General features: G+C 62.4%; 1 protein-coding gene across 2 annotated transcripts; it reads left to right on the top strand.

The window, feature by feature from the left end:
• The first annotated feature begins 420 nt into the window (after nt 1–420).
• SLC4A3 (solute carrier family 4 member 3) lies at nt 421–14,033 on the top strand. 2 transcript variants are annotated; one of them, XM_054586136.1, is made up of 23 exons: nt 421–550; nt 717–860; nt 1,195–1,360; nt 1,973–2,250; nt 2,390–2,508; nt 2,928–3,127; nt 4,725–4,873; nt 5,000–5,180; nt 5,634–5,769; nt 6,048–6,231; nt 6,665–6,764; nt 7,226–7,410; nt 8,264–8,489; nt 8,702–8,920; nt 9,246–9,394; nt 9,592–9,786; nt 10,221–10,439; nt 10,755–10,844; nt 11,383–11,549; nt 11,961–12,214; nt 12,564–12,733; nt 12,900–13,073; nt 13,728–14,033. In XM_054586136.1, exons 2-23 carry the CDS (start codon nt 810–812, stop codon nt 13,803–13,805), a joined length of 3,690 nt encoding a protein of 1,229 aa, XP_054442111.1. In that variant the 5' UTR covers nt 421–550; nt 717–809; the 3' UTR covers nt 13,806–14,033. The 2 variants fall into 2 exon arrangements, with proteins under 2 accessions (XP_054442111.1, XP_054442112.1); XM_054586137.1 differs by lacking the exons at nt 421–550; nt 717–860; nt 1,195–1,360; ... (1 more) ...; nt 2,390–2,508; nt 2,928–3,127 and adding an exon at nt 4,027–4,243.
• The last annotated feature ends 335 nt before the right edge of the window (nt 14,034–14,368 follow it).

Below are 14,368 nucleotides of genomic sequence, written 5' to 3'. Positions count from 1 at the left end.
TGGTGGCAGAAGCCCGGTATTTGGAACGGTACTGGGACTGAAGGGAGAGGTGGCAGGTACTTTCCCGTGCTGTGAAATCAGGGTGGAGGGGTTTATGTTTGTGGAGGGGTCACCTCTGGGGCTTTTGAGGGGAGCGGAGGCTAAAAGCAAAATGAGGGAGGGATCTGGGGATTGCGGGACTAGAGGGGCCGTACCCCTACCCCCAGCGGTGTGTGGGACGTCCAGAGAAAGGGCTGGCGGGCTGTTTTGGTGCTGCGGGGGCCGCGCGTGGGGGCCGCGCGTGGGGCCGGGCCGAGGTGAGTCACCACACGCCCGCTCCCATTGTGCGCCCCGGCGGCGGCGCGGAGCTGCGGAGCGGAGCGCAGCGCGAGTAGGTGGAGCCGCGGGCTGCGGACTCCGGCGCCTGCGTCCGCCAGGCCAGCCCGGCTCCCCTCCGCCGCGGGCGCCCCCCGGCTGCCCGGCCCTGCGCGGCGACAGGCTCCGGAGCGAGAGCCGGAGGGAGATGGGGCGCGGAGGCTGGACCGGGCGCCGCACGTTCCGGAGCCCCGAGGTACCGCAGGGCAGGGTGGGGCGGGGCGCGGCGGGCCAGGGCCGGGCCCCAGGGTGTCCCGGGCGTGGCAGGGCCTTGGTTGGGCGCTCGGACGGGCAGGGGATCGGGCTCCGGAAAGGGGAGCGGATGGCCGTGTGAGGATCCTGACCCTGCCTTCCTCCCCCAGGACTCCCCACGAGGTCCCCGCAGCGCCCCCTTCTTCTCGCCCGGGTCACGGGTCCTTCAGTGAGCGAGAGCCTCCCAAGCCGCCTCCCCGGCCATGGCCAACGGAGTGATCCCGCCGCCCGGGGGCGCCTCCCCCTTACCCCAGGTGACTGACGCGTGCGGATAGGGGATAAGGAGGGGGAGAGATCCTAAGGAGGAGAGGGCGCCGTCTGGCTGACCCTGGGACCCCCAGCTCCAAGATGGAGCTGGGCTAGGCGGTATGGAGAAAGAGGGGTCTTTTGGTATTTTTCACATCTGTTGTCCCATCTTCCCAAGCCCGGGGAGCCTGGGGTGCTGACCTTAGACTGGTGCCCTGGAGGAAGGGGCTGTAGAAGATGGAGCCTGCTGGTCTCCCGCTCCTCCATCCAGGGCTTGGAGTTCGGGTGGGTGTGGGGCGGTCATGGGTTAAGGGTCCTTAGGAGAGCTGTCTGAGCCTGCAGGTCCGGGTGCCCTTGGAGGAGCCCCCTCTGAGTCCAGACATGGAGGAGGATGATGATGACTTGGGCAAGACCTTGGCTGTGAGCAGGTTTGGGGATCTCATCAGCAAGCCCCCGGCCTGGGACCCTGAGAAGCCCAGCCGCAGCTACAGCGAGCGGGACTTTGAGTGTGGGTAGCCTGGGGACCCCTAGTGTGGCCGCCCTCACCACCATCACCTCCATTGCCACCATCGCCGTGCTCACCACCGGCTTGGTCACCCAGTGCCATCTTGTGCTGGACGCTATGCTGGACGCTGTGCGGGGCCACCTTGCCATGTTAAGTCATCCTGCCTCACCCACCCATCGCCTGTCCACTTGCCAGGGAAGCCAGGTCCCAGTGGCAGGGCAAATGTAGGGATGTGGGCCCAAGGCCTGGCTCAGTGACCTTTGTCTTCCCCAAGGCTGACGTCCCCCTGGCCCTCCTCCCTCTCCCGCCTCATCGCCCCTCCGTAGCCCTCTGACTTTACTTCTTTCTTCTTTGCTGCATTGTGTCCCCCCCCCCGCCCCCGTTCCCACCCCCCCGTCTTTCATGAACCCCGCCTCCGTTATTCCTGTTCCCCAACCCTCCCAGGCCTCACCGGTGACAGGACATGGACACAGGTGTTAGGGGGAGCCCGGCTCTGGAGGAAGGACGAGGGTGCCCTAGTTTGAGGCCTTGAGCTAGAATAAGGTGTGTGTCCCTAGGGTGGTGTGGGGTCCCCTTCTGCTGTGGGGACCCCAACAGGCCCTCCTGTACCCCCAGTTCACCGGCATACATCCCACCACACCCACCACCCGCTCTCGGTGCGCCTGCCTCCACCCCACAAGCTGCGGCGACTGCCCCCCGCCTCCGCCCGGCACACCAGGAGGAAGAAGAAGGAGAAAACCTCCGCTGCCCCCTCTGAGGGGACCCCTCCCATCCAGGAGGAGGGTGGAGCCGGGGTGGAGGAAGAAGAGGAGGAAGAGGAAGAGGAAGAGGCAGGGGAATCTGAGGCAGAGCCTGTGGAGCCCCCACCCTCAGGGTCCCCGCAGAAGGCGAAGGTAGGTGTCCGCCCCCAGAGGAGGGGGGCGCTGGTGGTGGTGGGGGGACTGGCTACTCAGGGAGGGCAGAGGGGAAGCCCGGGCCAGGCCGAGGGGTCGGTCGGGGCAGGGGCCCAGGGCTTGTCTGGTTTGTCCACAGTTCTCCATTGGAAGTGACGAGGATGACAGTCCCAGCCTGTCTGGAAGGGCCGCTTTCGCCAAGCCCCTGTCCTTGTCAGGGGCTTCTCGCTCTGACAAGAGTCCCCAGCACTCGGTCAGGTATTGGCCCCCAGCCCAGCTCAGAGAGGTTCCAGGCTCCTGCCTGATCCTGGGGAGTGTGTCCTCCTCTGACCCCAGAGAAGGGAAGAGGAGGTGGGGGGGCGGAGGGGGTGGGGTGCGTCGGTCCTCTCTGTCCCCATGATTTGCAAGGAGGCATCAGAGGGCCGAGAGGGAAAGAGTCCTCCAGGAGAGAGGGTGTCAAGTGAAGAGGGGGATGGAGGTTGAGAGGAAGGGGGGCCAGTGTAATGGGGGCAGGAAGGTGGCGGTGAGCTTTCTTCTCTGCCCAGGAGGAGCCTGGGTCTAGTGCCCAGGGGGCCACTCCAGGCCCTGCCCTGAGCTGGAGGCAAAGGAACTCCCTAACCTGGTCCATCTCCACTGTGGCTTCCTGTCAAGTCCAAGGCTGCCTGTTGCCTCCTCAGCTCCCCCAGCCCCCGGGCCCGGGCCTCCCGAGTCGCTGGGGAGAAGAGCCGGCCCTGGAGCCCGTCAGCCAGCTATGACCTTCGGGAGCGGCTGTGCCCAGGCAGTGCCCTGGGCAGCCTGGGTGGCCCAGAGCAGCAGGTGCCCACTGACGAGGCAGAGGCCCAGATGCTGGGCTCCGCAGACCTGGATGACATGAAAAGTGAGTGATTCCCTGTGACAGCCCCCATGGCCCCCTCCCACAAGCACTGAGCCTGTGAGGGACCTTAGAGAGGCTCTGTGTTCTCCCCCACCCAGGGCTGAGTATCCCTGTCTGCTAGAATTTGGCCAGTGATGGGGAGCTCACTACCTCACCAAGCCAGAGCTTGCTACCTCTCAGCTCTGGTTCTCAGAGCTGAGTTTTCCTTCATGACACCTCTGCCCTTCCATCCTGATTCTGTCCTCTGAGTCACCCCTGGAGTAAGGGAGCCCCCTCCCACGTGATGTTTGGAGATGTCATTATATCTCTGTCCTCTTCTCAGCGCGGACTTTTTTTACCCTTTCAAACCAGCCCCCTGAGTCTGAGACACAGTGCCAGGCCCTGCCTCTCCCTGTGTCGGGTTCCGCCCCCTCGCTCCAGACCCACCACCCTTGGCCGGCCCTGGCTGTGATCTCGGCACATTCTTTCCCTCTTATCAGGCCCTGGTTTCTGTGCCACCTGTCATCACCCATGGGGCTCTGTGCCCAGGCCAGAGGCATCACCGACCCCGCCTTCCTCCCCCTTGGAACCAGTGTGTGGGCGGGGGTGGGGAGGAGGGCTTTGAGTTCAGTACGTCATGGAAAGTTGCCAGGGCCTGAGGACAGGGACAGGAACAATCCGATGGCAGCGGCAGTGGTGGTGGCAGGATGGGGAGGGTCAGGGGGAGGGTGTGTTTACAGATCCGGGGTGAGGGCTGAAAGCAGCCGGGAGCCGTCCCGGGGACGTGGGGCGTTGGGGTCCGGAGGCCCAGCCATCTCCAGCTCTGGCTGGACAAAGGCCACTGCTGCCCAGGCTTCAATCTCTTAGGAGAGCTGGGGCTCTGGGAGGGAGCGGGGGCTGAGACCCCGGCCACTGTCTGGGGAATGGCGAGCCAGCTGGAGGAGGCCACAGAGCCCAGTGGGGCACTGAGCCCCGGGCCCCGGGGTGCTGAGGGCCAGGGCCCTGGGAGGACTCCAGCTCCCAGCCCTCGCGACTCACTGGCCTCAGAGGACTTAGAGATGTTTGTGCTGGACCTTGAGGACTGTGACCTGTGGGAGTCTGCCAGGGACCAGCTGAGCCCCATGGCGGGGGGACCAGTTTGTGAGTAAATGGGTGGCTGGCCTCTCCCCAGCTGCTGGCCTGGAAGGGGCAGGCGGGGAGGAAGGGACAGAGGATCTGCCTGAACCTGCCTTTACCAATGGGGTTAGACACAGGTGCCGAGAGAGGGCTCAGGGAAGGTGCTGGGGGCCGGGGGCCTGGTGACTCGTTGTGGGTCATGATGCTCAGAGTGAGAGGCAGCGGCCATGGCAGGGGCTGTGGACCGAGTTGGGGTCTGCTTTTTACTGTGGCTTGGCTAGTGGTCCCCTGGGTGACCCTGGGCTAGTCCTTCCTCCTCTCTGGGCCTCAGCCTCCTTATCTATGAAATAGCCACTTGGACAAGGTAGTCCATTGGCGTAGCCCCTGGGTGACGGTGGCACCCATCAAGTGCACTGGCTGGGCAGAGCAGGGGCTGGTGGGGCTGGCCATGACCTGGAGACTCTGAGATAGACCCCTGGGACTGCCAAGCCCTCCTTCTCCTCAGGTCACCGGCTGGAGGACAACCCTGGCATGCGGCGGCACCTGGTGAAGAAGCCGTCTCGAACACAGAGTGGGAGGGGCAGCCCTGCTGGCCTGGCCCCCATCCTGCGCAGGAAGAAGAAGAAGAAGCAGCTAGACCGCAGGCCTCATGAGGTGCAGGACCCGAGGGGGTGGGCCTGCAGCTCCCTCTGGCCTCTGCTCCCAGAGCCTCCCTTTCCCTTTTCCACCTTGCCTGGCCCCCACGGCCCACCTGGCCCTCACCCTTGGTGCCCACCACAGGTGTTCGTGGAGCTGAATGAGCTGATGCTGGACCGCAGCCAGGAGCCCCACTGGCGGGAGACTGCGCGCTGGATCAAGTTTGAGGAGGACGTGGAGGAAGAGACGGAGCGCTGGGGGAAGCCCCACGTGGCCTCGCTCTCCTTCCGCAGCCTTCTGGAGCTCAGGAGGACCATCGCCCACGGTAGGGACCCTGTGGCCTGGGCCTGGGGCTGCGTACCCTCTTCCCAGACTGCAGAGCCTGTGCCAGGCTGCCCAGCTCCTGGTAGCTACTCCCTGGAGTCCTGGGCCCAGACGAGGTCTGCCTGCTGCACTGGGGATGTGGGATCCAACTGCCCGCGCAGCTCTACGCTCAGAAGTGCAGGGTTGTGCTCCTGGGACCTGGCTCTGTACCTGGTGCCCTGGAGACGTCAGTCCACATGGATTAAACCCACAAATGCCTCCCTTCCCTGGGTGGAGCGGACCCATGCCCTGGTTCTGTGCCCCGCTTTTCACGACCATCTCTCCGACTGGGCTGTGGCCACGTGGAATTGTGTGTCTGCCTGGGGCCCGTTGGCCTGTCCCGGGGGGCACGATAGCTGCGGGCGGTTTGTTCCGATCTGATAGGACCGTGCCCCTCCCCTGACTGTGCCCCCAGGAGCTGCCCTCCTGGACCTGGAGCAGACCACCCTGCCGGGCATCGCACATCTCGTGGTGGAGACCATGATTGTGTCCGACCAGATCCGGCCAGAGGACAGGGCCAGCGTCCTGCGCACGCTGCTGCTGAAGCACAGGTTTCCGGTGGGGTGCCAAGAGGGGGTCTCCCGGCGCAGCTGTCCCTCCAGGAGCACAGGCTCTCCTGTGTGGCTTTCCAGCCGCTGCTTCAGTCCCCCAACTGACAGGGAGCTCATTCCTGACTCATCTTTGGATGGCACCAACCATTAGAAAGTTCTTCCTTCTGTTGAAGCCAAGGGATAGAGGCCCTGACCGTCCATTTCTCACTTCCTCATGACCTCAGGCCACCAAGAGCCTCTCCTCCTAACCTGCCTCTTCCCCTTTGCCCTTTCCCCAGCCACCCCAATGATGACAAGGACAGTAGCTTCTTTCCCCGAAACACGTCCAGCTCCAGCGTGAACTCGGTCCTGGGGAATCACCATCCCACTCCCAGTCACGGCCCCGATGGGGCGGTGCCTACCATGGCCGATAACCTGGGGGAGCCAGCCCCACTCTGGCCTCACGACCCTGATGCCAAGGAGGTCAGTCGCCTTACTCTGACCTGGGTGCGGGAGCGGGAAGGCTTCCAGTTTCAGTGGAGACCACGGATGCTTCACTGGGTGGGCCAGGAAGGTGGGATGCCTGGCACTGCCCTGGGCATGTGGGGGGGTCTGTAGGGGACATGCACAAGGGCCCCTACTCTGGAGAAACAGGAGGTTTAAGTGGGATGATGTGGCAGACCCAGGGGAGCCATTTAAACAAAATGAGGCTGAGGTGGTCGTGTGGGGCTCAGAGAAGGGGTTCCCTCCTGACGTAGGGCACTTCACCAACAGTCCCTCCCTTGGCTGGGGCAGGAGAAAGCAGGGTCCACATCCAGGGGTTGGAGGGCAGAGTCCAGGGCTGGAGCGAGGGAAGGGAGGGCCTGCCACGGCCTCCGGTCTGGGTCCCAGCCCTATTCCAGTTCTGCGTCCTCAGAAGCCCCTCCACCTGCCCGGGGGAGACAGTCACCGGGGGAAAAGCCTGAAGCTGCTGGAGAAGATTCCTGAAGATGCTGAGGCTACTGTGGTGCTCGTGGGTAAGGAGGGATGGACGCGGGGGGCAGGGGTGTGGGGCGTGGGTGCCTCCACCGGGGTCGGCCTGTCTTGAGCTCTGGCCTGCGGGCCGCCTCTTCCTTCCCCCGCCACTGGCCCCCCATCCCCGCCCCGCCCCGTGCCTCCCAACCCATCTTGTCTCCAGCCCTTCCTTCCCCAGTCCTCCGCCTGCTTCCCTTCCAGCTTTCAGCTGTCTGGGACAGCTGCTAATCCATATAGCACCTTTGCGGGCATTAGGAAAAAACACCCCTTCCTTATGACCCTTAATTTCCACCTGTTGTTAAATTGTGATAAAGACACAAATGTATAAATAAATAGGCTTCTGCAGAAGGGGGTTTCTTTATGCAGTGCACAGCCTGCCCCACTGTATGCAATGGCTAAGCCATCCCCTCCGGGCCTGCCTTGGCCGCCCGTGCCCAGCGCCCTGTGCCTCATTCTCCCCCAGGCTGTGTGCCTTTCTTGGAGCAGCCAGCAGCAGCCTTTGTGCGGCTGAACGAGGCTGTCCTCTTGGAGTCTGTGCTTGAGGTCCCTGTGCCGGTTCGCTTCCTCTTCGTGATGCTTGGGCCCAGCCATACCAGCACCGACTATCATGAGCTTGGGCGCTCCATTGCTACCCTCATGTCTGACAAGGTTGGTCCTACAGCCCGTGGGTGGGGCACCCTGGGCCTGGGCCTGACCCCCTGGGCCCCCTTGTTCCCTGTCTCTCTCACTGCCTGCAGGGTACCCCTGGGTGCAGGGTACCCCTGGATGGGGGCCCTCCTGGGCGGAGGCAGTGCCTTGGAGCGGTGGAGAGGGCTGTCGGCTGAGGGCAGAGGAGGGAGTCCCCCGCGGCGGGACCTGTGGGAGTGGGAGGTGGAAGCAGGGGAGAGGCAGCCCCGGCCTCCGGGTTTTGGATGTGACATGAGACCCGAATGGGCTGGATCTTTGCTGTGGCTTCTCCTGGGCTTGGATAGGAGCATGATGTTCAAAATACAGGGTCTGGCACAAATAACACCTCTTTTTTATTACAAAATATTTTATTACAAAATCAGAAGCATGTAATTCTGTAACACCATGATATCACACCATATGACATTTTAGGTGAAATGTTCAAATTAAAACTATTAATTATGACACCCATATTATTACCTTACCAGCCACACTCAAGGAGGCCTTACTTCTGCCGCACCCTGTGCTTACCAACCCACGGGACGTGGGTACTCTTCATTCCGAACGGTCCTGGAGGCCTCTGTGGCACCGGGGGTTAGCCCTGTGGTTGTGGCCTTGTGGAAAAGTCTGGAGGCTCCCAGGGGAATCAAGGGCAGGCACAGGGAGGGGGCCGTGTTCGGGCTGGGGCTGCCTGCCAGCAAGCAGGGCCCACGAGTCAGAATTTGGACACTGGACTTGACCTGCGTGTGTGGCGGAAAGTCCTAACATTCCCCTCCCTGAAGCCCCCTCTCAGGGGCTCCCTGGGTCGGCCCAGCCCCTGCTCTCCTGCCCCCAGCTGTTTCACGAGGCTGCCTACCAGGCAGACGACCGGCAGGACCTCCTGAGCGCCATCAGCGAGTTCCTGGACGGCAGCATCGTGATCCCGCCGTCGGAGGTGGAGGGCCGCGACCTGCTGCGCTCCGTGGCTGCCTTCCAGCGCGAGCTGCTGAGGAAGCGGCGGGAGCGCGAACAGACCAAAGTTGAGATGAGCGCCCAGGGAGGCTATGTGGCCCCTGGGAAAGGTTAGACCCTTTGAGGCCCAGAGCACCCCTGCCCAGGGTCCCCCATACAGCTCCTGAGGCCACAACTCCAGCCCTGTCCGGGATCCCAGGGTCCAACATGCGGCTTCAGGTCCCTGACCCCAGTCCTCTGCCCCCTGGGCCAGGCTGGGAAGGACTGAAGGCCTCCAAGCAGGAGGGGGTGGCCTGTGTTCTAGCAGCCCCTTGTTCCCCAGAGCTGTCAGTGGAGCTGGGGGGCTCTGAGGCGACCCCTGAAGATGACCCCCTGCGGCGGACTGGCATGGTGTTCGGGGGGCTCGTCCGGGACGTGAAGCGCCGGTACCCGCACTACCCCAGCGACCTGCGGGATGCTCTGCACTCCCAGTGCGTGGCCGCTGTGCTCTTCATCTACTTCGCTGCCCTCAGCCCTGCCATCACCTTCGGGGGGCTGCTAGGTGAGGGGGAGGGGTGGAGGGGCCAGGGGGCTCGGTGTCCCCCACCAGGTTTCAGTGGGTCCCAGTGATCACTTCAGGGGCTTCTGGGTGGGAGGGGGTAGTCTTCAGTGTGGCCGCCCTGAGCTGCTGGGTCAGGGGAGCCCAGTGGCCACTTTTAGGGCTATCGAGTGAGGAGAGGTGGAGGATCCCATGATTACTTTGAGGGGCTGGGGTGAGGGGGCCCTTGGTATCGCTCTGGGGCCCCCAGGTTAGGTGAAGCTAGGTAAGGAAGAGGAGCCAGGTGGAAGCCAGGCCAGGGCCACCCGCTGACCCTCTCCCTCCCCAGGGGAGAAGACCGAAGGGCTGATGGGCGTGTCCGAGCTGATCGTGTCCACAGCTGTGCTGGGGGTCCTCTTTTCTCTGCTGGGGGCCCAGCCGCTGCTTGTGGTTGGCTTCTCAGGGCCACTGCTGGTCTTCGAAGAAGCCTTCTTCAAGGTGACAGCCCTGCCCTCTCCTCCCCAGGGATCACCTGCCCCTGCCCTGGTCCCCCAGCCCAGGTGATAGGTCTCTGCCGTCTCTCCCTGCTCCCCCTTGGAGTTAACCTTGCGCCTCTTCCCCTCCATCCCATGGGACCCTGCCGTCCAGGGCAGGCGGCTGTGGGTAACCACCCCTCCCGCCCTCCTGGCCGCCAGTTCTGCCAATCCCAGGACCTGGAGTACCTCACCGGCCGGGTGTGGGTTGGCCTCTGGCTGGTGGTCTTCGTCCTTGCTCTGGTGGCCGCTGAGGGCAGCTTCCTGGTCCGCTACATCTCGCCTTTCACCCAGGAGATCTTCGCCTTCCTCATCTCTCTCATTTTCATCTATGAGACCTTCCACAAGCTCTACAAGGTGGAGGTCCAGAGAGGGCTTGGGGGCAGGGCGGGTGTAGATGGAGGCGGGCAGCACCCTGGGGAGGAGAGCGAGACGGGGAGCAGCGTGGAACATTGGGAGCTCTGCTAGGTGTGGGTTTAGGGGGTCGGGGACCCTTGGGTGAGGTCTGAGCTGAAGGGGAAGGAGTCAAACCCATAGGGTATAGGTCAGAACCCCAGGATTCACCTGCATAAGTATGTGAAGGAGCGGTCACTCTCAGCGCTATGGGGCTGGGAGTCCTTGGGTCACCTTTTGTTGAGGGGGTGTGCGTATGTTGTAGCTGATGTCCTGTGTTACTGTTGCCTGGTCAGGTAGGTGAGCGGCCAGCCTTCTGCCTTGCAGGTGTACTGATGGTGTTGAAATCAGGGTCACCTGCCCAGCTGAGCACTAAGGCAGCCTTGTAACCCACACAGGTATTCACGGAGCACCCACTGCTGCCCTTCTACCCCCCGGAGGGGACATTGGAGGCTAGGCTGGACCCGAATGGCAGTGCTCTGCTGCCCACTGAGGGGCCACCGGGCCCGAGGAACCAGCCCAACACGGCTCTGCTGTCCCTCATCCTCATGCTGGGGACCTTCCTCATTGCCTTCTTCCTCCGCAAGTTCAGGAACAGCCGCTTCCTGGGCGGCAAGGTGTGTGGTTGGCAGGAGCATGGGACCCCCTTAGTTCTTGCTGTCACTGCTGGGCCCCACTCCAGAGCGGGGCTGCCCCTTCTCCTGGCCAACCCATGGACCTAGAACAAGGCTGGGCAGGCCCGCCCCGCCTCGGAAGCCTCAGAGAAGCCGATCAGAAGAGGGATGCCCGCCGGGGCTGGCTGGCACTCACGGGGTTCAAAGGGACAGGTGGGGGAACTTCCTGAACCAGCTGAGACCCAAGAGAGCTCGGGGGCGTGATGAGGCCCCTCAGTCTCCCGCCCCTCCCCTCCACCTCTGCTCCCTCCTCCCCAGGCCCGCCGCATCATTGGGGATTTCGGCATCCCCATCTCCATCCTGGTGATGGTCCTGGTGGATTATTCCATCACGGACACCTACACGCAGGTGAGTGAGCCCCGACCCCCTCTGGCAGGTGGCTCACACCCCGGGCCCTCGAGAGGCAGGCTGTGCCACGTCCCCACAGCCCCAGCAGCCAAGATCAGGGCTGGAATCCAGCTTTCCTAGCGGAGTGGCAGTGACCTGCGGGGGCCGCACAGCCGTGCATGGGCTGGGGGTTTCAGAAGCAGCCATGCGGTCCCACGGACGGGGCCGCTCAGGGGGTCTGAGGCTGTGGGTGACCCTTAGGCAAGATCCCGGAGGAGCAGGTATGGGGCCGGGGGCAGAATGACAGGTGACCCCACGGTAGGTTTCCCGGCAGTTCTGGAGCTCTGGGAGGAGGCAGGCCATGTCCCTGCCCTATAGTGAACCCTTATAGGGACAGCAGCTGTGGAGGGTGCAAAATGAATTCCCCCAAACCTGTTCATACCCCAATTCCCCGGAGCCCTGGTACGGGGGACACATGGCCTGGTGGGAGCAGCTGTGGTGTGGGTTCCCAGCTTGCGAGGCAGTGTCCTTGAACCTCATCTTCCCTTTGGCCATGCAGAAGCTGACAGTGCCCACGGGGCTCTCGGTGACCTCCCCCAATAAGCGTACATGGTTCATCCCACCTCTGGGCAGTGCCCGTCCTTTCCCGCCCTGGATGATGGTGGCAGCTGCTGTCCCCGCCCTCCTGGTCCTCATCCTGATCTTCATGGAGACCCAGATCACTGCGTGAGAAGGCTGGGGGGACCCTGGGAGACGAGTGGAGAGCGCTGGGGTTGGCGGCGAGGGGGACAGTTCCCCTAGGGTCCTTGAACATGTGCAGGGTGGCACTTGACAGTCTTCAGAACACTCTGGCAGTGTGTTCTCTCAGTGATGCTCACAGTATCTTATTTTGGTTAAACCACAATAACGTGGTGAGATTTGGCATCTGGCTTTTGTGGTGTTTGAAACATCCGCGGTGTAGGGATTTGGCTCAAATGTGCTTACATGTGAGAACTTTAATTTGGGAACTTGAAAGAGGAAGCTGGCAGGTCCTGGGGAGAGCTCTCCTCCGCCTGTGCTCCCCGCCAACCCCTCCCGTGCCGTGTGTGCCGGGCCCTGCTGCTGGCTACGCACCCCCGCTTCGTCCTCTCCCTGCAGGCTCATTGTCAGCCAGAAGGCGCGGAGGCTGCTCAAAGGCTCCGGCTTCCACCTGGACCTGCTTCTGATCGGCTCCCTGGGGGGACTCTGTGGGCTGTTTGGGTTGCCCTGGCTCACAGCTGCCACTGTCCGCTCGGTCACCCACGTCAATGCCCTGACCGTTATGCGCACTGCCATCGCGCCTGGAGACAAGCCCCAGATCCAGGAGGTGCGGGAGCAGAGGGTCACTGGCGTGCTCATCTCCAGCCTCGTGGGTGAGAGCGTCTGCTTTGCAGGGCCCTGGCCCCCGCCCCGCAGACTTGCCCTCTTGGACCCCAAGGCCTTAAATCAACTCTATTCCAGGCTTGGCCCAAGCCCTTTCTGAACCTCCAGACGAGGCCTGTCTAGCCCTGGCCCTGACTGCCAGCCTGGCTTATTGACCCTCCATGAGAGCCCTTTTCCCAAGTCCTTTCCTGGTTCTCTGTCCTGCTCCATGTTCTCTTGTTTATGACGATGAGGGTCCAGCTCACCAGTTAGAGGGTCCACCTCCCCTCCCCCCACTAGGCCTCTCTGTCCTCACAGGACTGTCCGAGGGGTCAGGTAGGTCTGTGTCACCTCCTCCAGGCCTGTCCATTGTCATGGGGGCTGTGCTGCGCCAGATCCCATTGGCTGTGCTCTTTGGGATTTTCCTATACATGGGAGTCACGTCACTGTCGGGTATCCAGCTGTCCCAGCGTCTGTTGCTCATCCTCATGCCAGCAAAACACCATCCGGAGGAGCCCTATGTGACCAAGGTATGTTCAGGAAGCATGGAAGTGGGGAGATGGGAGCAGGGAGAGGGTCTGAGGGATCCCCGGGCCGGACATGGACAGGGGGACTATGAAGATGAGTTGGGATTTGGGGAGCCAAGTCCCCAGAAAGGTGGGTGAGAGTGTGGTGAGACCTGATGCCCATTCCCAGGTGAAGACGTGGCGGATGCACCTGTTCACCTGCATCCAGCTGGGGTGCATCGCACTGCTCTGGGTGGTCAAGTCCACGGCGGCCTCACTTGCCTTTCCTTTCCTGCTGCTGCTCACGGTGCCTCTGAGGCGTTGCCTTCTGCCCCGGCTCTTCCAGGACAGAGAGCTGCAGGCGGTAAGGGGTTGTGCTAGGGGCAGTGTCCGGGCGGCTGGGGCCTGGAATCAGGGAGACCTGGTTCCAATTTCTGCTGCAGCGCCTGCTAGTTGTGTGACTGTACACAAGTTACCCGACCTTCTGAAATCTTACTTTCATCTGCACAATGGGACTGATAGTAGCCTCTCCCTGATAGGATTGATCCGGGGAAAGAATGAGTACAATGGCTCGGTGTGAGTAAGCGCAAGGCTGCTGCAGACAGCTGTGTATCGGACAGAAGCACACAGCTGAGGGACGGGTGGGGGTGGGGTGGGGCCGAAATCCATCCGAGCCCTATTTTTGTCATCTAGAGGAAGGGACATCTTTCTGCAAATCGTCCACCCAAACATGGTCTGCAGAGGTTTACCGCAAGAGCTAGGAGTAGCCCCAGGAAAGTGCTGCACATGTGGTAGATGCTATCATTAGTCTTCTTATTAGGGGACTGCCGCTGGAGGTGGTGGGGAGTATGAAGTTTTGGCCAAAGGGAAGTGCTTCAATCTGGGGTCACAGTTGCTTCAGACAGTGAGGCCTGCGAAGGTCTGGGAGCAGTGCGGGCTGCTGGCCAGAGGGGAGCTGGGGAGCTGCGGGGCGTGAGTGGGCTTCCCGGCCTCTTCTGACCTTCTGCTCCTTCTGCAGCTGGACTCGGAAGATGCCGAACCAAACTTCGACGAGGACGGGCAGGATGAGTACAACGAGCTGCACATGCCTGTGTGATCCTCTGACACGGTGCCCCTTGGCGACCCCGGCACTTAGGGACTGCCGCCTGGGCCCCTGTCAGAGCCCTGCCCCAAGGCCAGTGGGCGCCTCCTGACCCAAAAACGTGCCTGGAACCACTACGATGCCATGGCCGGAGGGGCCCTCTGACTGCCTGAGGCTCTGACCTTGTCTCATCCAGTCCTTTCTCAGACCAGACCGCACAGGCTTTGAGCTCATTATAACCACACCCCTTGTCTCGTGTCTGCCTCACTTTCTTGGTTCTGTGTCTGGTTTCTTAGGTCATTATTTATCCACCTGGACTTGGAAGAATTGGAAGAATTCTATTTTCAGGGTTAAAACTGGAGAAGAGGTTTGAGGCAAGGACAGAATTCTTGGGGGAAAGGGAGAGAATCAAGACCACAGAAGGTCAGAGCTGGGCCTTATCATCACCCCCTTGAGCCCCTCAAGTGAGCAGAGGAGTGGGAGCCTCAAGGTCTGGCTCAAGGTCACATGCCTTTAATCCTGCCCCTGTTTAGAAGGGTGGGTCGGGGAGGGGACAAGGAGGTGGTTGCTCACTTTAG

Source organism: Pteronotus mesoamericanus, unplaced genomic scaffold, assembly GCF_021234165.1.
Source record: "Pteronotus mesoamericanus isolate MK-2021 breed Mesoamerican mustached bat unplaced genomic scaffold, CSHL_Meso_final contig_90, whole genome shotgun sequence".
NCBI classification, from domain to species: domain Eukaryota; kingdom Metazoa; phylum Chordata; class Mammalia; order Chiroptera; family Mormoopidae; genus Pteronotus; species Pteronotus mesoamericanus.
This window is presented reverse-complemented; position numbering and strand designations above follow the sequence as displayed.